The sequence below is a fragment of the Nicotiana tomentosiformis genome, unplaced genomic scaffold, assembly GCF_000390325.3.
Source record: "Nicotiana tomentosiformis unplaced genomic scaffold, ASM39032v3 Un00101, whole genome shotgun sequence".
NCBI lineage: Eukaryota > Viridiplantae > Streptophyta > Magnoliopsida > Solanales > Solanaceae > Nicotiana > Nicotiana tomentosiformis.
Genome location: NW_027174660.1, coordinates 97,704 through 120,133, shown reverse-complemented (window position 1 = coordinate 120,133; position 22,430 = coordinate 97,704). Strand labels below are relative to the sequence as shown.

Genomic DNA, 22,430 nt, shown 5'->3' with positions numbered 1-22,430 from the left:
TTGTGTGAACTCTTTCTTTGGAGTGAACTTGTGAGATTATTGTCTTAGGGTATTTGGATTAATTAGAGTATTTACTCTAATTTTGTACTCTCTTTTGTACTCTCGTTAGTATAGTAAAATTGCTCCTCTCCGCTTGTGGACGTAGGTCACACTGACCGAACCATATTAAATTGGTGTCTCTTTATATGCTTTAATTGTCGTTGTTATCAACTTGTATTGTCTTTATTATTGTCATTATACCGTTATTTTGTTAAATTTCACACTACCCGGGTTCCCGATCTTAACAGAAATAAACAAGGAGTAGCCGCAACATTGCCATAAGAGCGGTGGACATTTACTTCTGCACCAGGTGCTTAGGGAAAAAGTCCGCACTGATGTTGTAGTCTGTATTGCTCAAAGAAATATCCATTTTTCTGTTTGTTAGTCACATTAGAGTTATGGTTTGCTTAAAGCAAGTTGAGCACACTGAGCAAATGTTTCGGTAGTACTAGGGGAAGCATAACAACTTCTGCAGCTGTTCTGGTGATTAACAACAACTAATAACATGATATAAATTTCAGCTTATGCTGTGTGCGGCAAATGTGTCGAGATGCCATCCCCCGCAACATGTCCTATGCCTGAGAAGACTGATTTCGAGCCCTTCATAGTCGAACTAATGAAAACTAAGACGATTTAGAAAAGAATTCAAGAATTACCTTCTTTTAAGTAGAATCTTACGAGGTCAGCCTTTTTTTAAAATCAATTAGAGGTGTTGAATAAGATCATTACAAAGATATTAAATTTTTTTTTTAAAAAGGATGTGGGGATAGGGAGAATCACAACAATTAACAAATACGTGCTGTTAATTCTTGGAGCTGAGATTTTTTCTCAGTGGTGCATATTATATTTAAGTTCTGTAGAGATACATTTATTCATGGTTAGCCCATTATACCGTAATTATAAGTTTTTAATGTAGAATTACTACAAATAAGCAAATAAACGCACGTCTCATGCGATAATCTTTTTAATGAAAAATAAAGACGCTCATGGTCGTGTAATCGATGGAATATTTAAGTTTGTAAAATTTGTATTAGCGTGACTGAAAATTTACATGTCAATAAAAAGAATATTAAATGTTAGTAAAGGTTGCTTTTTTAATTACGGAAAAGGACTAAAACCGCACCTAACTTATTCGCTTAGGTTTAAAGATACCCTTCGTCCATCTATTTTGTAAAAATTGCCCCTAACGTTAATTTTCCGGCCCACCCATACCCTGAAAACTAACTGTCCTATTTTGATTAAGATAATATTTTATTACTTATTATGTGTCAATTTCCTAATGACTTAAATTAAAACCTCATCCCATATCCTATTAGCCCACTCAATGACCTAAAATATCCATACTCGACCCATGACCCACTTTTTAAAATGCGCTAACTTCACCTCTCAACTTCTCCTCTTTCATCCCTACACTTCCACTCTACATTTTCTCTAATCATTCTACTCCATGGCCAAAGTACAATAACTCGCCATTGGCGACTGAGGACCACTGTCGGCTTCAACTTTAAGATCTTCACCCTTCAACACCCACATATCTTCCTCTTACACTCAGATTTTTTGGCCTTAATTTAATTTTTAAATTAATATTTTTTTATTTAATTTAATTTTTTGAGTGAAATCTCGTATTCTTTAGAATTAAATTAATGGTTTATTTTAAGATTTTATGGTTTAATAAGTTATGTTTCTACCAAAGTGATATTTATTGTGCCACTATGTAGCTTTTTTGGAGTTAATTGAAATCATGTGAGCAAATTAGCTTCACAGTTCGACGGCGATGATTTGGTTGGGAAAATGTTGGCGATGATTAAGTTGGGAAAGATGAACAAGGAAAGGGATAGGGTACCAAATAATAAATTAATAAAAAAGAAAAATATGAAATTTTGACAAATGAAACCAAAATAACGATTGGATCATAAGTCGTGTATAGAATCGGGTGTTTGAGGGGCAAAAAGGGGTTTAACAGGTTGGAACGACTAAGATGGATTGTGGGTGACTTATTTACAGATCAGATCTGGGTTAGAGTGGTATTTTTAATTTTGAGCAATAACTAATTGCCACGTCTTATATAACAAAATAAAATTATTCAGCAAAGGTCCGTAAGAAATAAGAGCATGAATGAGCAAGATTTTTAATGGTGAGGGCAGTTTTTACAAAATAGGTGGATGAAAGGTATTTTTAAACCCACGCGAATAATTTAGGGACAGTTTTGGCCCTTTTCTGTTTTAATTAGGTTATAGCAAAATTGGTGGGAAGTTTGACGGTAAATTATGGAAGGAATGGTAAAACGTGTAGACCTCAGGGTTTGGCAAGAAATATTGTAGGGTTAGGGGCAACGGGCCAATAATGACCCCGTCTTAAGATAAGCTATACTAATAAAATATTAAGCAAAATTTAGTAATATAATCTTTGCATTGAATGAATGAATAAATGCATAACATACCTCTTTTTTATGTATATTCTCGTTAGAATTTATGATCAATGTTTCTTTCTCGAATATAGTCATTCATTATAAAAGTCAAATTTTTTATGGAATTAATTTTTATGTTATATTATAATATATATTTTTTTTAATAGCCCTTCGTTATAACAATCAAAAAAATTCGAAACAAATGAGCATGTCATAAAGAAGTTTAATTGTACTTAGATATGCAAGCAAAAACCGATCCAACCAAAAATACAAAGAAATATCTCATCTTTAAAAGCTAATGCTGTCATCTAATCTTAGCTATTCAAGATGAATTTAGTGCGTCGTGTCAAATTAAAACTCAATAAAAAACGAGAATCGTTCGTGCTACTTTTACATCACTCCATGTTAGCGGCCTATAAAAAACAAGATAAAGCTACTTCTACGTACCTAATCAGACCCCTCCGGTCACGACCCCAAATCCGAAGAACTTAACTGAATCGGCAGAATGCCTCGGTAGGATGTCGTGATAGCACATAGTCTTTAAAACTATATTAACCTATCAATGCGGAATAACTGAATGTAAATTGAAATTTAATCCTCAACAGTCGAATATATAAGAACTGCAAATTTAATAATTTCAACTCCCAAAACCCGGTAGAAATAAGTCACAAGCTTTTAAGGATTTATCCTCAATATCTCTATATATCAGAATCTAAAGAAAATAAGGAAGCAACATAATAAGGATAAAATGGGACTCCGGAGTCTGCGGACACTGGCAGATATACTTCGAAGTTTCCTCGTATGGCCAATTCACTGATGCCTGGTCTGATAAGATGTACCTAGATCTACACAAAAAGGTGCGTGAAAGTGTAGTATTAGTACACCACGGCGGTACCCAGTAAGTGTCAAGCCTAACCTCAGTAGAGTAGTGACTAGGTCAGGTCAAGCCCTACTGGAATAATAAAAGACAGGGAAAAAAGTTTAACAATATAATAACAATAATAACAATGGGGATAAATCAAGCAAATGGTATGTAATAATTTAACTACACAGAATAAGGGCAATTAACACCTCGCGGAAGGAAAACAGAAATTTACAACTTTAAGAAAAACATCAAAAATAACCAAACGCAATGCAGCCATAAAGAAATATCAATAAGGGTACTCCCGAGGTACCGTCTCGTAGTCCCAAATCATAAATAAATTCATAATATCTCATTTTTCTTATATCACCGCGGGAGCCTTCACATTTAATTTTAAAGAAAATATTTTTCCCGAAATAGCATCCCGCGTTTTAGCCACCCTTATCACACCGCATGACTTCTAGTTGTTCCCCTACTAGCCACGCGTATCAAGCCACCCTTATCTCACCTCATGCGTTTCAACACCCAAACCTTATACTACCGCATGCGTATCAATATCACAATATATTACAATTTGCACCTCAAGTACCCAAATATTTCAACTTGCCAAAATAAATCAACAACAAGAATATTTTCCACAATAAGGAGTTCACGGCTCAATCACAATGAGTACAAAGTCTCACAAAATATTCAACAGAATAATATCCCTTATTTCTACAATACGGAGCTCACAGCTCAATCACAATGAATACAAAAATCTTCACAATATATTCAGCAAAAATAATATTTCACAAATTTAACACCTTGTCTAAATATCATAATTTTAAATATAAAATATTTCATTTTTAATAATATTTAAATTTAAGAAATTTATCCTTCAAATAATGCACAGAACAAAAGAAACAGAGTTTCAATTAAACAGGTAACACACTTAGCAGGATCAGGTCAGGCAAATTTAAGATACGAAAATATATTAATGATGATGAATATAACAGAATAAAATAATTTAATTAATATGCAACAATGCTCTACACAATTTAAAGATAAAATCTTTCACATTTAGCCAGTGTACACACTCGTCACCTCGTGTACACGACTTTCAACACATCAACATTTTCATATCCATACAAATCCTAAGGCGAATTTTTCACACAAAGTTAGACAAGTCACTTACCTCAAACCACGCTCAATCAGTCAAGTAGTATGCCTCTTCCTCGATTTTCCGACTCTGATCGGCTCGATTCTAATCATAATTTATTCGATTCAATCAATACCAATTATAAGAATAAATTCCATAAGAAAATATAATTTTTCTAACAAAATCCGAATTTTAACCTAAAAATCGTCAGTGGGGCTCACGTCTCGGAATCCGACTCCAAATAGACATCGAAATCTCAAAAATTTATTTTATGAGATTTTTACAATTTTTTTCAAATTTCCATCTCAAATGTAAGATCGAGGTGTTCCCGGATATAGCGGGTGTTAATTCTTTCGCACGATTGACTTTTCGGAGATTCAGAGGTAGCTGTCGTGTTTCGCAGACCTTGCCTCTCCTTCCCTACCTTCTTATTTACTGCATTTAGTCTCAAAATATTATGGAATTTCCAGACTTGTATTCATATTAGATGCTCATGTACTCAGTGACACCGGGTTTTGGGAGTGTTTATATATGTATTTGTGAATTTTCTTCCGCTGAATTTAATTATTTTGTTTTTAAACTTAAAAGATATAGGAGTTTATTGAGATTGTCGGCTTGCCTAGTATTGAGATAGGTGTCATCACGACAGATGAGATTTTGGGTCATGACATATAACCACCTCCCAAGACTTGTAATACTGAGTCACGAACTCCAACTGAATACATGCAATGATCTCAAGGATCGAATATACAATATTGTTCGAATAAGAGTTGACAGTACAATAAAATGGAAAGTCTCCAAGGAACTGCGCCGACCAAGCAGCCCTATCTTGAATCCTTGCGATCACACTCTAATCTCTGTCCGAATCCGATATCTCCAATACCTGGCTTTGTACAAAAATGTGTAGAAGTGTAATATGAGTACACCATAGTCGGTACCCAGTAAGTATCAAGACTAACCTCGGTAGAGTAGTGACTAGGTACAATCAAGACACTCACTAGTCTAATAACATGTGCAATATAGCAGTATACAAAAATAATAGAAATCAAATAACAGTGATGGCAACGAGGATCAATTAGGGATATGAACAACCAGGCCACAAGAATATCATAAATATTACTCAAACAAATAAGGAACACAAGTACAACCAATTATTCAAGTCCCTCAAATATACACCTTTCAAATGTAAGTCCTTCAAATATAATCTTTCAAATATAAGTTTTCAAATAAACATCTTTTGAATATAAATCTTTCAAAGTAAAATCTTTCGAATATAAATCTTTCAAATAAAAGTCACTATGTGACACCTCATCTCATAATCATAAAACACAGGTCTCAACCCATTTTCATATTGCTATTTTGCTTAACCCATTTTCATATTGCTATTTTGCTTAATAAATGGGGAGGACTGTTTAGACTATCAGTAGTTATTGAGATTCAAAATGTGCAAATAGCCCTTTGAAATTCCCCCGTTTAGACTTTTCATATCTTCTATTGCACACATCAAAATGTCAAATCACTTCAACATTTTTCTCTTCTTTTTGTCAGAAATTCCTATTTTTCCATATAAGTATAGTCTCTTTTCAATTGTCTTATTTTGTTCAGTACCATCCCAATATGTAAATTTATTTCTTTTCCTATTAGAATCCTTTTTTCATGGGGAAAGAAAGAATTCTACTGCTTTACCCATGAACTCAAAGTGCAAACGTTCACAACAAACTGCAAGCAAATATTGAAGGATAGATCAATAAACACCTTCACAAAAAATTTTGAAATGTTAACCTTCATAGCAATTGGCTGGTTATAAAAAAAGCACGAAGACGAGAAACACGTCCACCTTTGACAAAGAACGTAGAAAGCTAAACATTTTGATTATTTTACTTTTGCAACACTATGGAGAAAGATAAATAGAGTGGTTGATTTCTCTTTTTCGCCTTTATATCAAGAAGAAAGTGGAGATAAAATCGAGTTTTACTTTCTAAACTTATTCTTTAATTTCCTATCCTTATAAATCTAATTTTTAGATTATATATAAATAAGTTATAACTATAAATATACATTATGCAAATATCGATATGGCATACACGTGCAACGACTAGTCAGGTAATAAGATTATAAAAGCAAACACCGAAAGCCAAGAATCCAAGTTCAGAGACTTAAGATAATAAAAAAGAAGACTAGTTGAATGGCAACAAAGAAAAGCAAAGGCATCCTCACTAACACAGAAACCAAATATATCTTTACTGTTCCCAGAGTAGAACTTAACCAAGATTATTTGCCTGGTTAACAAAGTAAAAGCTCTTTTTTGCCCTTCCTCTTTGCTCTTCTAACGTCTCGCTAATTTGGATTCTTATTATGAGATCACCATAATCAATCTTCAAGCTGACTGTTTGGTGTAGAAGTGAACGCCAAAAGCCACACCTAGAATAATCAGAGGAACCAAGAATTGGAGGAGCTTGACGATGAACTCTGTTGTTTTGTCCTGGTTGTAATGAGGTTGCTTTGGAGTAGTGTACTTGACCTTTGTTGCCAATAACATAAAAAGGCTAGAATACCAATTCAAATCCTGGCCCAGCCTCCGACTAAGTATAATAAGTTAACATTTGTACAATTCCACGACCCAGCAATAATATGCACGACATGCAATTTTGAGAGCAGAAAATCCAGCTTCTTTTGCTAAAGCTTCAAATTCTTGCTTTGTTCTTTCTTTCCCTCCATTAAACACAGTAATCATTAACATATCATACCAAATGAATGCTTAGAGAGAAGATTAGTCTCTGGATATTCTGGCTGTATTTGTTCTATTACCACAACCTTACCATTTTCTGGCAAAGCTCCCCAACAATTTATTAAAATTTTCAGGCAATAGTCATCATCCCAATCATGAAGTGTCGCCTACAACATATACATTGACAGTGTACAAAAAATTTCATTATCGATATAATTTTGTAATTTGCTTCTATTTATTTTCTTGGTTATTAGATCATGTTTGTAACAAACAGACTTAACCTGATGATACACAGATCACTTATAAGAAAATTACAAGTAAATTTTTATGATATGTATTAAACAGTAACTTGGTAAAAATGACAACCAAGTTATTATCGAAGATTAAACTACACAACTAATATAATTAAAAGAATCTTTACAATACCAGTGTATATAAGTTAAATCTCCGTATGAATATGACAAAGAATACTGACCTTGAGAATGATTACCTCCCCTTTAGGAACGCTCTTAAACATATCTCCTCCGACATGCTCTATGCCTAATATAACAAGCAAGAGTTGAAGCTTAATTTGATCTTTCAATATCCATGAAATACAGCTTTAAATTTTTAAATATAAACGTGTTGTTTGGGACTAACAAGTAGATAATTAGTTCAAGAATATGATCCATATTCAATTAAAATGATTAGTAAGTAATTGGGAAAATAACATTGTATAGCTACTCTTAAAATAATAGCTGAAAAATGTATATTTTTTGTATATATCTATATACATTATGTATGTTATATACAAAAATTATACAAATTTTATACACTTTTTCGGCTACCAAATATAAATAGTTTCTGGTGCGGGCTAAAAGTAAAAAAAATCCTTAATAATTAAGGAAAATAAATTACCTGCATGGTTAGGAGCATCTTTGATGACATGGGGTAGGTCAAAATTAATACCCTTGATATTAGGATACTTGGAAATTATAGAAGCTAATGATACCCCAAGTCCACCTCCCACATCTATGACCTCTTTTACTCCTTGGAAGCCAGTGTAAGACTCAAGAATTCTCTTCATTTCAATGGAAGAGATGTTTTGCATAGCTTTATTGAACACCATATTGAATCTACTTTCTTTTCCATGGTATTCAAATGCATGCATTCCATGAGCCTTGTTGAATGGTATTTCACCCTCTAGAATTGCATCTTTCAAATGAATCCTTAACAAGAAGTCAAAATATATCCAATCAACATAGATCTCGAATCACAAATGAAACAAGGATTTAACTTAAATAGACTAACAATATACAAAAGCTTTACACAATCAATGTATTTTGTCTTCTTGTAGCAAGTATGTGACTTGATAGTACAAAATTCTTATACGTTAGTGTATAGAAGTTAAACTCAATGAACTAAATATGAGAAAATATGAAATTGTACCAGGAACTAATACCTACTGGATCAGTCGCCAATAGTAAAAAGTAGCAAAAGATGATCCGTTTTTATCGGAGATTAAACTCTTGCTCAAAGGTGTCAAACTGTATGATGTGTGAATTTTTCCATCATCATCCTTGGAAATGTTGGAAGTGAGAAAATATTGGCTAGCAAGAAACCTTAGAATCCTTTCAAGAACAAGTGGGGCTTTAGGGTTTTTTGTGGGAAGTTGAGATGCAATATCATAGGAGGATAATTGACTATTTGCTTTTGCTATGATCTCAAACAAGCCAAGTTCAATGGCAGCTTTTAAAACCATGCTAAGGAATAAACCAGTAGGAAGATGCATAGCCTTCATCATTGAATTTTCCTCTTCAGTGGATATAACAATTTTATCCATGGGTGAAGCCATGTTTACTTATATTAATAACAATGAGCTAATAACTCAAAGGCGTTCGGTCTTTTTTTTTTTAGCAAAAATTGGGGTAGTATATGAATTTTACTAACACATGTTCTTCATACAATATATATATATATATATATATATATATATATATATATATATATATATATATATATATATATATATATATATATATATATATATATATAGGGAGTGAAAGTAACCTTTTCCAGTTTCACCAGTTCCATTCCTAGCCTTTTCTGTTTCATCAATTCCATTCCCTTAATGAACTATCTGCCTAATCTTTTGACTAATAAGCCTAATATTAATGAAGGTATATAGGGAGGGGTCTGATTAGGTAGAAGTAGCTTTATCTTGTTTTTTATAGGCTGCTACCATGGAGTGATGTAAAAGTAGCACGAACGATTCTCGTTTTTTATTGAGTTTTAATTTGACACGACGCACTAAACTCATCTTGAATAGCTAAGATTAGATGATAGTATTAGCTTTTAAAAATGAGATATTTCTTGTATTTTTGGTTGGATAAGTTTTTGCTTGCATATCTAGTACAATCAAGCCTCATTTGTTTCGAATTTTTTTGGCTGTTATAGCGAAGTGCTGTTATAAAGAACATATAATATAATATAACATAAAATTGATTTCATAAAAAATTTTACTTTTATAGTAAATGACTGTTATATAACGGTGTTGTCATAGAGATATTTGATCGTATTCGAGAAGAAACATCTATCACAAATTCTGATGAGAATATAAATATATTGTATAGAAGAGATATGTTATGCATTTATTCATTCATTCAATGCAAAGATTATAAATACACTTGATTTTTGCTTAATATTTATTAGCAATATATCTTATCTTTAGGCGAGGTCATTACCGGCCTCTTGCCCCTAACCCTACAATTTTTCCTGCCATACCCTTAGTTTGCTATATTTTACCATCAACTTCCCTTCAATTTTGTTATAACCTAATAAAAAAAACAACCTTCACTAACACTTACTCTTTTTAATTGACGTGTGAATTTTCAGTCACGCTGATACACTTTACAAACTTAAATATTCTATCTATTACACGACCATGAGCGTCTTTATTTTGCATTATTATTAATAAGACTAGAGCATGATATGTGCGTTTATTTGCTTATTTGTAGTAACTCTACATTAAAATGTTATAATTACGGTATAATGAGCTAACCATGTATTAATTTATCTCTAGAGAACTTACTTGACTAGCAATTCCTTGCTTAGATGCAGCCTCACCAAGGGTGAAGATAGAAATAATATAATATGCATCACTGAGAAAAAATCTCATCTCCAAGAATTAAAAGCACGTCTTTGTTAATTGTTGTGATTCTCCCTATCCCCACCTGCCTTTTTGTTTTAAATTAATATCTTTTTAAAGATCTTATTCAGTACCTCTAATTGATTTTTAAAAAAAGCTGACCTCGTAAGATTCTACTTAAAAGTAATTCTTGAATTCTTTTCTAAATCGTCTTAGTTTTCATTAGTTCGACTATGAAGGGCTCGAAATCGGGTCTTCTCAGGTATAGGACATGTTGCGGGGGATGGCATCTCGACACATTTGCCGCACACAGCATAAGCTGAAATTTATATCATGTTATTAGTTGTTGTTAATCACCAGAACAGATGCAGAAGTTGTTATGCTTCCCCTAGAACTACCGAAACATTTGCTCAGTGTGCTCAACTTGCTTTAAGCAAACCATAACTCTAATGTGACTAACAAACAGAAAAATGGATATTTCTTTAAACAATACAGACTACAACATCAATGCGGACTTTTTCCCTGAGCACCTCGAGCAGAAGTAAATGTCCACCGCTCTTATGGTGACGTTGCGGCGACTCGTTTATTTCCATAACTTCACAGAACTGTCATGACTTGCGGAAGCGACCATTCCAGTCACCGGTGACTGTGCTAGAGCAGCGATAATGTTATCGTGGGCTGGAATTGTCATGCTTTTATTCTCAACCATGTTCCACAGCTCCAAAGACTGTTGCATGAATTCACAAAAATATAGTCGATTTCAATACCAAGCATACAAGATTTTAAAGGAGATTTGTTGGGTATTCTTTCAACAGTTGTACTGGATGAACATGAGCTAACTAAATGGACATCTTACAGAAATGATAGAAGTAATTGGCAAAGAAAGCAATAATTACCCTCATTCCTCCAATCACCAATAGAGCTGAATAGCTAGGATGAAAGACACAAGAGTGGAACTGATTCTCATTGGTACTTAGCTCATGGATGCAATCACCGGTGGTCAATGACCAAACTTTAACGGACTCCTCACTTACTGATGCCAGTAGATCACCATTGAGATCCCAACAAAGGTAGTTCACCACTCCAGAATGTCCCTGTAAACACATTTACTTTGGGATGTGAGGCACATGGCTGGAACATCCAGAAAATACAAAAGTGCCAGAAACATAGATTGATCGAGTAACAGTGAATTTAATCCGCCAAAAGAGGGAAGGTAACGATGAACCTGGAAAGACTGTAGTTGCCTGTCATTTTCAACGTCAAAGATTGAAACCACCTTATCTGATGCGGCAGCCAGCAGATGACCAGTTATGGGCTGGAATCTCACTTGTGCACTGCCTCCTTGCTACAAATAGAAAGAGGAGACAAATTGAAGATAGTTCAATGCAAAATTATCACTACAAATAAAAAAAGAACATAATGAATACTAAACGGCAAACCTTTGACACCCGAGTACATGAGAATGGACTAATACTCCAGTAGCGAATCTCATTGTTGCTATCGCAGAAACAGAACAGATCATTCTTTTTTGGATGGAAATCCAGCGACATAACATGAGAAGTATGACCAGTATATGAATTCAAACAGTAGCTAGGCTGCAAAAGATAAATTTAACAAGGGGTCATTGTGTAATAAATAAGTGGTAAAATATAGATTGATTTTGTTGAATAATACATGACACTCAGATTATCTAAGAAGTATGCACGTAGTATCAGGTGTCATGTAGAATGCAACTAAACTAGAGGTAAGGCCTGCTTCAACATGGTGAACATTAAATAATTATTCAGCAGAAAGTTTCTAAATTACATTAGCAGCATCCCACAATCTCACAGACTTGTCAAATGAAGCAGTTGCAAGCTGAGTTGAATTAGGCCTGAACCGGACATCTGTAATCAAGTATTGATGTTCTTCAGGGGTGGTCTCCGTTTGCAAGGTATCCATGTTCCACAGAACAGCCTGACAAATACAGAGGAAAGAACTTGTAAGGACAATTGCTCTAATTAAAACAAAAGTGCGGCAGAAAATGTTCAGTCATTAGTGAAGTATTTACAGATAAAGTAGATTTAGCCACTGAAAAGCACATCCACCAATGGAATGGATTTTCAATACTCCATCCAATTATCTACATGCTAAAGATATTAGATTCTAAGGAAGTGCATTCTACCTTCTTGTCATGTCCGGCACTAGCGAGCAACTTCCCATCCGATGAGAAATGACAGCAAGTAACTTTATTCCTTGTGCGTATACAACCAACTTCGCCAAAGGAGAATCCTGATATAGTATCCTCTTAGTAAACTTGCAAGAAAAACAACGGCTAAAGCAGCATTTACACGTCACAATTGAGTTATCACCTTTGGAAGACTCAGGTTTGTGCTCAGTAAGAGTTTGCTTCAGTGTGCCATAGATACTTCCATCTCCCCCATCATGTGACAAAAATGATTCCACATTATCAATGTCTCCAAATGTCTCCAAGTCATCCTGTACAATGGATAAAGGTATATTGGAGATACTATATTTCAAATGTAACATGATTATAAACTTCAAAATGCATAAAGAATTAATTAACTCAGTGTTCTTATTCATCAAAGATCCAGGAACTATATGATAAATAGTACTTCATTACCAATATGACAGATGTACAGAACTGCAATATACAAGGATGTGCATGAAAAACTGAGTTTTACCAGCTGATTTGTAGAGGATGCAATACCACCAGTTCCGTCTCCTCCGTACATCATCATGCTTTTTGACACACTGCTGACGTGCTGAAGGCTACTAGCACTAGTCATCCCATCACCAGGTGTATGAGTTGATGCTGGTGAGCTTGGTGAAGGGCCGACAGTATTTCCAGTGCCAGTACTATTGGCAGGTCCAGATGACGAATGCTGCTTCCTTTTTCTGCTGTTCTGAATAACAGGAAGAAGAAAGATAAACTTCTCTTCCATTGCTTTGATAGTTTAGATTATTTAAATTAATAGAAACTAAATCTGTTGGTAGATATAACCAAAGCTAAAATCAGATGTGAACTCTATCAGGTTAAGCCAACCTGTGGCAGTTGCTGCTGTTGCTGCTGCTGCATCTGGTCCTGTTGTTGAGAGGAGGATTGCTGTATTTGGGCCATTTTCATCTGTTAAAAACAGGTAATTAGTACACAAGCAGTTTAGAGTATAACATTCTAGTCGTTGCAACTAAAATGAGAGAGCCTTTTTGAATATACAGTAAGACACATCATTGTTTAAAAGCCGTAAACATCATCACACACAATGAGTCAGTGCGGATCAATTTAAGAGGAGCTCTCAAGGATAGCTGCAAGGCAAGGCAAGGCATGGCAACTGCTCGAGAAAGCTGGGATGATGGAAATTATTCTGAAAGATGTACAATTCATTGCATTTTGGTTGAGATCTAGCCTCAAATTTCTAATAATTTGTTTTCAATTGGTTTCGACTGCATCAACCTTTTGATATATAATCCTGGCACTTCAGTGGCTAAGAACCAAGAAAATTTATTTGTAGAATCCATTGGCCACAAATTCCCACTCAGTTTTTGATGATTGTCTTGCATCAGAACATGGTGGTTATCCAAAAGGGTATAGTAGTATAGTAAAGGTGAAGGCTAGGTGAACCAGATAAGTTCAAAGTTTAAGAAACTGGAGCCAGTGAAGCACAGCCTGCTACTCGCTTGTTGAATGGTCTCCGTCACAGTTTAGGGGCTAGTTATTTTTATATTTTTTGGGGGGAGGGGGGGGGGGTGTTGTTAGGTTGAAGCAATGTATACCAATGCACCAGCAAAGGTAAGTAAGGACTGCTTCTTCTTTTTTTGAGAACGTAATAAGGTAAGAACTTCAACCAACCTTAAGCATCGCAACTCCACAGAACAACATACCCAATGTATTCCCACAGTGTTGGGTCTAGAGCATCGCAGATCTAGAGAATTTACTCTAAATCATGGAAGTGAGGTAATTCTCACAGAAAAGAGGTTCCTCAAAATTTTCACTCTAACTGAAGCAAACATCCTGACTGAGAGGCCTTGACAAAGAGAAAGATTTCCTAAGCAAGGGAAACTCTATTCCTTGAATTACCTGCTTTATTATTACTCCCTCCCTCCCTCCCTCTTAAACTTTTTAGTCCAGATTGGGAAATTCCTCAACATGGTTCAGCTTATGTTACACTATTTCCTCATTATTAGCATGAATTGGCTTCAGCGACCTCAATATTTGTATGCATTGCCTTCAAAGACAAACTTCAATTGCATCATATCTCTTCATTTTTCACTCTAAGAAGAAAAACTACAAGTACAGGCACCTTGAGGAAAATACAGTTGAAAATACAACGCACTAAAATTTCTGAATGGATGAGGAAAACAACCTGTGCGCTCTAGCTGTGAAAAATAGATTTTAAGATTGCATAATGGGCAATACACAAAATAATTAGCCAATGCAGATATTGTTCTTCATTCTAGGAGAGTAGACTTAACCTTCGGTGAATTTGATTGTACTGGAGAGCATATGGATCCATCATTTCTTGGTGGCTGAACATCTTTTGTATTGAAGTTACCTCTTGGTAATCCACCGTATCCATAATTAGGGGAATTCAGGTTACCTTGTGCTTGAGCCTGTGCAAGAACCTGCTGTTGTTGTGATGCCAAATTCAGGTTACCTTGTGCTTGAGCTTGTGCAAGAACCTGCTGTTGTTGTGATGCCAAATTCAGGTTACCTTGTGCTTGAGCTTGTGCAAGAACCTGCTGTTGTTGTGATGCCAAAAGAAATTGATTTTGGGTCTGTATATTGGGCTTCTGTACTTGCAAACCCATACTTGGCCTCAAATGGTCAATTCCCTGTCAATATCAATGAGAAGAACAGCTGAATATCAAAATTGTAGAAATTCAACATACAAGATGAATGAAAGAAATAGTAACTTACAGTTAACGGCCAACCCTTCAATGGTAGACCAGTCACACCTTGATTCAAACCTAAAGAACCAGGAGAAAATGAAAGGACAAGTTACCTGAGTGGTCGCCAATATAATCATCAATACAATTGATATAGAAAAAAAAAGAATTCAAGAGCAAGACCTTATTAAATTAAGAAATGGAAAAAGAGAAAAATGGAACTTTCAAGAAAGTGTTGGAACGAGTCTCAAGAAAGTGTTGGAACGAGTCTCAAGAAAGTGTTGAACGAGTCAAATCCACAAAACAAACCAATGAAAAGATAAAAAACAGAGAAAAGGACTTATTACTGATGCCCATAAAGAACACTCAAACCTACCTACATTCACGCCAACTGTTGCTGCTAAAGACAGACGAATGAAGCTTGAGATGCCAGAAAATTTGCCGAAATGTGATGTGGAAAAACTAAATAAATAAATCGGAAATCCATGTCCCAACTACATTTGACAATGTCATCTTAGGAAGTCAAAACATTAATCAGACATAACAACAGCGTCCTAAAACATTCCAACAATAATTTCAAGATCTATGTCCATTACAAATGCTAAAAAAACAGCAATAACACACATAAATCAACAATAAATGTGAGTCCGAAATTTTGCATGATGCCAGTTGAAGGAGCATGACCAACAATTGACTCCAAAATATTACCTAGCACTAACATGGATATTAGGACAATCAGCTAGGCCAAAGTGGGAATCAATAAGGGAAAAATGTGGGTGCTGGATAATGCATTAGTTATGCCTTTTATATATGATTGAACATAGAACAGATTGAAGCTGGAAGTAATCATTTTTGAAGTCCTGGACCAATCCTCTAAGAGTGGAAGTTTTAGTCTTCTAGAACTTGCAGTACAGGAAAAAGAAAGAGCAATGTCATTCATGAAAGTTACCATAGAGGAGAGGCATATCCACTTATCTGGTAGCCAACAAATGGAAAATTGAAAAAGTTCAGATTATGGCAAATGAATGCCTTACTTGGATATGGGAAAGTATACGGAAAAATCCATACTTCATGAGGATGTTTGCCTTGCAGAGGTACGGATTAAAAGAGTTCATTAAGAGAACTCCATGCTTCATTTCAAGGATAAATAAGAAAATATACCAAACTCATTCCATGTGCATTTCATATAAAAATAAAACATTATCAGCTAGAGATCATTAGTTAAGTAGGTGGACATATAGGGTGTTATAAGCAACGAAGCTATAGTACCTGCACCACCAAGTCCCGACTTTGACTGTAGAATTGCTTGGCCATAAATTGACGACGGATCCACGGATTTCTGATTACCACTCAAGTTCACTTCCGTTTTAATATCCTACATATTTTCCAAGGATATTGAGATGAGCTTGGTCCAAGACAAGAAAATAAACTCAAGAATAAATAGATATTGTCTACTAAAATAAGAGTTCAATTAGTCACCGTTGCCAGCTGAGGCCGCCCTTGCATTTGCTGCAATGCTGCAGACATGCTCCCCGAATTACCTTGTGCCAACTGGCTGAATCAACAGAGAAGACATGCAGGTACAGAATTTCAGAAAAAGCATGCAACAAGTCAATTGAGGCTACCTAAAGTAATGCAACAAACACAGCAGATGTTGCCAGAAAATGTTACAAAACTCATACCGTTGATGATTAGTTGCAGACTTGAGAAGAGCCATCCTATTGGGATCAATAAGAGGTGATGTCTCGGAGTCCAAGGAGTGAGGGTGCTTCATTTGTTCCTCGTACATTTTCATGGCCAAAACACTAGCAGATGGTTGCCCCATCATGCCTTCAGAGTTCATAGCATTTATAGAACCACCAAGGGAGGGATTTTGATCCCTTCGTTGTAACTGGGCATTTCGCTGTTGCATGAGTTGCAACTGCTGCATCTGCAGCTGTTGTTGATGCTCCCTTGCTTTCATCTGCTGTGTCTAGATTTCAAACCAAACAAAAACAAGGTGCTTCAGGTTGGTTATAATTAAAAAGCCACATAATTTCTTCTAATGTTATTTAGGGTGACAAATGGCACTTTGCATAAGTTAAAACAAACCTCTATGTACGCTGCTGCTGCTTCAGAATGTTTTTCATTTGTCCGTGCAATGAAAATGTCCCAAAACACCGACCACCATTCAAATAGAAATCCTCCAGGTGCATCAATGGCTACAATAGGACAAATCAAATTATGAACACCTCATATGGGTAGAATTTACAAAAAATGAGAATAAGCATGATCCATTCTGCAGATTAATTAGCCAAACAGCTAGAGATAATATGATATATATATATATATATATAGAAATAATTAGAGCAGAAAGAACTCGACACGTAGAGAATTGTTTAACATCATTACCTACGGGATCTGTAGCAACCTTTCCTTCCGTCATGAAAGCTTTTGCAGAATTATGCAGCTTTCTTTTCAGCAAATAGTCATGAATGTAAACATCAAGCCTAGCAACGCAACAAAATCAACAGAGGATGAAAATCAATAACGTCATAACTATAAACAAGTAGTACTCTTTTTTTTTTCTTTACGAAAGTGGTGCCCGGGCCAGCTTGCACGCACCTGAATACTCCACAGGGTACCTGCTACTTCCCACCGGCACAAGTACCGAGTAACTCTGCCCACGCATAACTAGTACTACTCTTTAATGAGGAGGAATTTTACTTTTCCCCCTCGAGTAAGAACTTGAAAGATTGGAAAGTTTTGTTTGTTATTTCGACTATTTTTGAGAATTTGGCACTTAATTAACTTATAAAAGAAAATATACAATATTTTAATCTTTGGTAGTGAAGCATGGATGATAAACGTTTAACACGTCCCCGTTCCATCCTTAACAAAGAAACTGAAAATTTACAATGAGCTGACTCGCAGGAAGAAGTTGCATACATCTTATCTGCTTCCCAATTACTCTGCGCCATGACTTCACCCGATCACTTTCTGCAGGAAATTCCGCCCAGCAAAACTACGATATCCACAGCAATCACGGAGCTACAATTTTTTTAGCATAAAAAAAGTTCAACAAAATTACAAGTAAAAGAAAAACAAAAACAGAGAATAAACGGAACCGATTTTCCTCAGGCAGATACTTTACCAGTTACGAAGATCAAATCCAGCATTGCTGATTTAAGGAAAAACTCCCAAAAAGAACCCTAATTCACAGAAATTCAGCCGTAAAAACAAGAGAATTAACAAAATTCATAAAATAAAAATAAAATTCTTCATCGATAAGAAAATTTCAACTCCAGAATCATACAGTAACACCAGCAGGGATTCTAATTCACGAATTCAAAAATCAGTTCACAAGCTCAACAAGCTGAAACACAAGTGGAAAAAAAAATCTCCAGCCGAAAATTACCTCAACGAAAGAGTAATTCGAGTAGAAAAGCTCAAATTAAACCGTCAATCAGGAATTCCGTACTCTCGATCATAAACTTCAATCAAATTACACTTTATCGAACATTAATTCTAACAAAATCAACGGGAGAAAACGTAAGCACAGACACTAATTCTGAAGAATTCAACTCCAAAATTCAACTTCCTCTTCGAGAAAATTCATCATTCATAGTTCGTAAAAGATTCCTACTGAAGAGAGCTTCAACTATGAAATAAAAAAGTGAGAAAAACTAACGAATATCAAAGTGAAGAAAGCCGAAAATAGCAAAACAGGCTGTCAAGTAAGGTACCGAACCTGAGGTTCGTAGTAGCTTTTTTTTGTCTTTGACTGGGCCGGTGTTAGATTCGGGGGAAATTGTTCGAGTTTTAACAGGGTTGGAGGACTGGTTCGGCGATTCCGTTCGAAAGAGGGTAAAAGTCGAACAAGTTTTACGTAAGCGAAGCGGTGCTCGAGTGTAACGCGCGTATAAGGCGCTAAAGTGAGGGTTTACGTGGGGAAGAGCTTGAGCTTGTGAGAGGCAACGTGTTCGACCTTTAACTAGAGGTCGCTATCAGGAGGTAGTTGCAAGTATTTCCGAACTTAAATAGATGCACAGCGCACACAGTGGGCATACTGAGATCCTAGTACGCCGTCGTTTGGTTTAGAAATAAGTTAGGCAAAATTAACGATATAAAGAAAAAAGGGTTAGATTTATAACTTTATTGTTTACTCGAAAAACGCTACATTTGAATTTATACGTGATTTCTAGACATGTGAATTAATTTGATCCTGAAAAAAATAAAATAATTAAATCAATACGCAATACTTAGCCTTGAAATGAAGATAAAATTACGAAAAATAGTAATTTCGGGGGCAAAGCTTTCGGGCACAGCAGTGATGAAACAAGGAACAAAAAAGTAAAATTGAAAAAAGTTTTTAATCGATTATAGCGTAAGTTTGCCAGAGAAGTCGTATCCTCAACAATGATAACAGAGCTCACTATTTATAGTTACGCCTAGGGAACAAGGTCCTAGGACCGTGCCCTTCTTTAATGTCAATTATGAGGGCCATTGATGAAGGTGTAACAGTGAGCAGTGTTTTAAAAGGCGTGGGCGTAAGGCGAGGCGTTTTACATATGCCTCAGCGAGGCGTAAGCCCCGAGGCATGGGGCGTAAGCCCCATAGGTATTTAATTTTTAATATTTTATAAAATAATATAATGACACTAAATATTCATAAACAGGTAAAATTGCATAAAAATTGAAGAAAACTATAAATATGTGATGTGTGTGTATATATATATATATATTTGTTCTCCATCCCCTCAAAAAACTAGTCAAAATAATTTATTATACGCTACTTACAAGCACAAGTAACTTGAGTCTAAAAGAATAAAGCTTTCTACATGAAGGAACAAAAAAGATGATTAACCTGTAATTTGAACTTTGAACTTGTTGCTATGAACGAGAATGGAGAATATTCGTTGTAGATATTAGTAGACTAGCGGACAAGATAAAGGAGTGGGAAAGACCATGAATTAGGGTTACAATTTAATACTTTTGAGTTCCTTTTTAAACCATTTGAGTAATTAGCAAATAAACTTTTGAGAATTTGGGTATTATATGAAGGACTTATTCAACAAATTTTGTTTTTATTTGAAAAAGTCTCTGGGGCTTACTCCTCACTAAAAAACGTGTCTCAAACGTCCGGGCGTACGCCTCTTGAAACTTTCGCCCCAGACCATCGCCCTGGGGCATTTTTGGTACGCCTCGCCTCGGGGCTCGTCCCGAAAACGCCTATTGAAACACTGACAGTGGGCATAAATGACAAATTCTCTGTAACGGACAACGCGCTAAATGCTGTGGAATATTCTTCATTAAATGCTACCGGCCGAAGGGTATTTGTTGTATCTTTACTGGTGTCATTCTTTCCGGTGACAAATGGGATAATTGCCTTCGGTTCTAACTATCCCCCGCCTTAAGTTCCACGTGTCACTCTCTTAAGCAAAAACTTAGCATAGCATATTTTACCGTATACAAATAGTCCCTCTACTTTCTGGTGACATAACTTTGTGTCACCGAGATGTTGGTAGAAACACTCTTTTTGGCGGGAACTACTATGATTCCTTCTGAAAAGCTTCTGACGGTTGATTAGATTCACGTTTCTCCACATTTAATGTCCCGAACACGTGTTATCCCACCATTCAACATAGTTTTTGCCGGTTATCAAGGTAATCATGGCCACGAATTTAGCCGCCTAAACCTTTACTTATACGCATCAACCTTCTTCACTCATACTCCTTCTTCACTCATTCTTCATAACTCTCTAAACTTCCTAAAACTATCTTTCTTGTTCTTCAACCTTTCTTTAACTTCCTTCAAATGAAAAAGCTTTTCCTTCATCCATAACATATAATGGCTTCTTCTTCAAAAAACACCAGCGCTTCAAAGAGCAAGAGCAAAGCCGAGGACGCTGCTCCTCCAACAGTGGGAACCATCATTCCAAGAAGTCTTGTTACAACAAAAAACTTCGAAGAGAAATTTCCTTCGGCTAACCCTCGCACGTGGGCCATTGGAAGATACCCTTCTTCCATCCGTCCTTCCAGTATTTCTGTTGTGAAGGAAGATTGTCGCTGCCAAGATTGGGACATTGTTTCTCCTGATCTAACAGAACGAGTAATCCTACCCAGGGAAGGTTTTACATATTTTTACACGTATCCTTTTACTTTGGGTATGTTTTCTTTGAGTGGAGAGCTTGACTCCGTTATTGCGGAGTTCTGCCTCCTCTACCAGGTGTGTTTGGCATAAGTAAGTCCTTCTGTATGGAGGACAATGTTTTGTCTCCGACGTTTGTGCTAAGATACGGGAGAGGAGCTATCCTTAGCTCATGTGATGAATCTCTATTCCCCCAAAGTCTTCCGCGGAGGAATGGTAAACTTCAGCAAACGCGGTCACCATGCTTTATTATCTAGCATGGATGATGACAACGACCGTGGATGGATGGAACGGTTCGTTACAGTTGCCACCAATGATATCATTCCGGCAACGGCTTCATCCTTTCCGGAATCATGGAACCGCACTCGTAAGCTCCTTTTTAAATATTTCTTCTATTAGAAATTTCTTCATATCCAGACCGATCCTTCTCTTTTCGCCTATTTCAGAAACTCGATGGGTTCTATCTAGGGTTGAAGGTTTGGTCAATTAGGTCTAGAAGATCTTGGACGTTACTACACCCGAAACCCGCACATGGAAAGAACTGGCACTCAAATACGGGTGAAAGGCCAAAAATCATGATAACTTAGACTCGTCTCGTTTTTACTTTCTATGCGAGGAAATTGATTGATCCTTTTTCCCTTTTTTCTGGAATCAGGTCTACCTACGGGCTCGGTTGTCATCCCCGAGGAGGATGATTTGGTTGATCCTGCTGAGCCGGCGAGGCTGCTTCAGGAGGCGCTTACTCGAACAGGTGTCTCCAGGCCTGCTTCGGGTATAAGTATTTTTTTCACGGAGTCCCTGGCCGGAGGACAAGCAACCAAAAAGAAGATGATGCTCCGCGGTCGGGGAAAAGAATAAGAGGGCGAAGATTTCTGCCCTCGAGTCGTCTCCGAAAGTTATGGTGACTAGCCCTTCTCCCGGGCCGGTCATAGACACCGTGATGATCGACGATGATGGAGAAACTTCTCTACAAAGAAGGCGACGATCCTCATCAACTCAACAGAATGGTCAACCTGATGATTTAGTTACACCATGTTACACCCCATGTTTTCATACGTAAAAATATACCATAAGTGAATTGATGAAAGTTCGGGAATGAGATGTTACATCCCGC

General features: G+C 36.1%; 1 protein-coding gene and 1 pseudogene across 3 annotated transcripts; both read right to left on the bottom strand.

Annotated features, from left to right (window-relative positions):
* Window positions 1-6,757: 6,757 nt before the first annotated feature.
* On the bottom strand, window positions 6,758-9,104 carry LOC104105331 (myricetin 3-O-methyltransferase 3-like; annotated as a pseudogene).
* A 1,512-nt stretch (window positions 9,105-10,616) lies between these two features.
* LOC104105333 (transcriptional corepressor LEUNIG_HOMOLOG-like) lies at window positions 10,617-19,176 on the bottom strand. 3 transcript variants are annotated; one of them, XM_070192448.1, is made up of 20 exons: window positions 18,586-18,837; window positions 18,322-18,379; window positions 18,117-18,218; window positions 17,580-17,677; window positions 17,280-17,389; window positions 16,871-17,160; window positions 16,668-16,743; window positions 16,458-16,563; window positions 15,220-15,269; window positions 15,039-15,134; window positions 14,775-14,912; window positions 13,348-13,428; window positions 12,986-13,207; window positions 12,653-12,779; window positions 12,466-12,572; window positions 12,108-12,257; window positions 11,741-11,896; window positions 11,527-11,646; window positions 11,198-11,395; window positions 10,617-11,028 (listed from the first exon to the last, which is right to left on the bottom strand). In XM_070192448.1, the coding sequence occupies exons 3-20, from the start codon at window positions 18,146-18,148 to the stop codon at window positions 10,885-10,887; spliced, it is 2,301 nt and encodes a 766-aa protein (XP_070048549.1). In that variant the 5' UTR covers window positions 18,149-18,218; window positions 18,322-18,379; window positions 18,586-18,837; the 3' UTR covers window positions 10,617-10,884. The 3 variants fall into 3 exon arrangements, with proteins under 3 accessions (XP_070048549.1, XP_009611892.1, XP_009611891.1); XM_009613597.4 differs by lacking the exon at window positions 18,586-18,837 and adding an exon at window positions 18,919-19,176 and having other exon boundaries at window positions 14,775-15,134; XM_009613596.4 differs by having other exon boundaries at window positions 14,775-15,134.
* Window positions 19,177-22,430: the final 3,254 nt, after the last annotated feature.

Coding starts and splice junctions, on each gene's coding strand:
- LOC104105333 (XM_009613597.4), bottom strand. CDS start 18,148: ATGGCGCAGAGTAATTGGGAAGCAGATAAGAT. Junction 12,573..12,652: donor CAAACCTGAGTCTTCCAAAG/GTGATAACTCAA, acceptor ATACTATATCAG/GATTCTCCTTTGGCGAAGTT. Junction 12,258..12,465: donor GTGCCGGACATGACAAGAAG/GTAGAATGCACT, acceptor TGTATTTGTCAG/GCTGTTCTGTGGAACATGGA.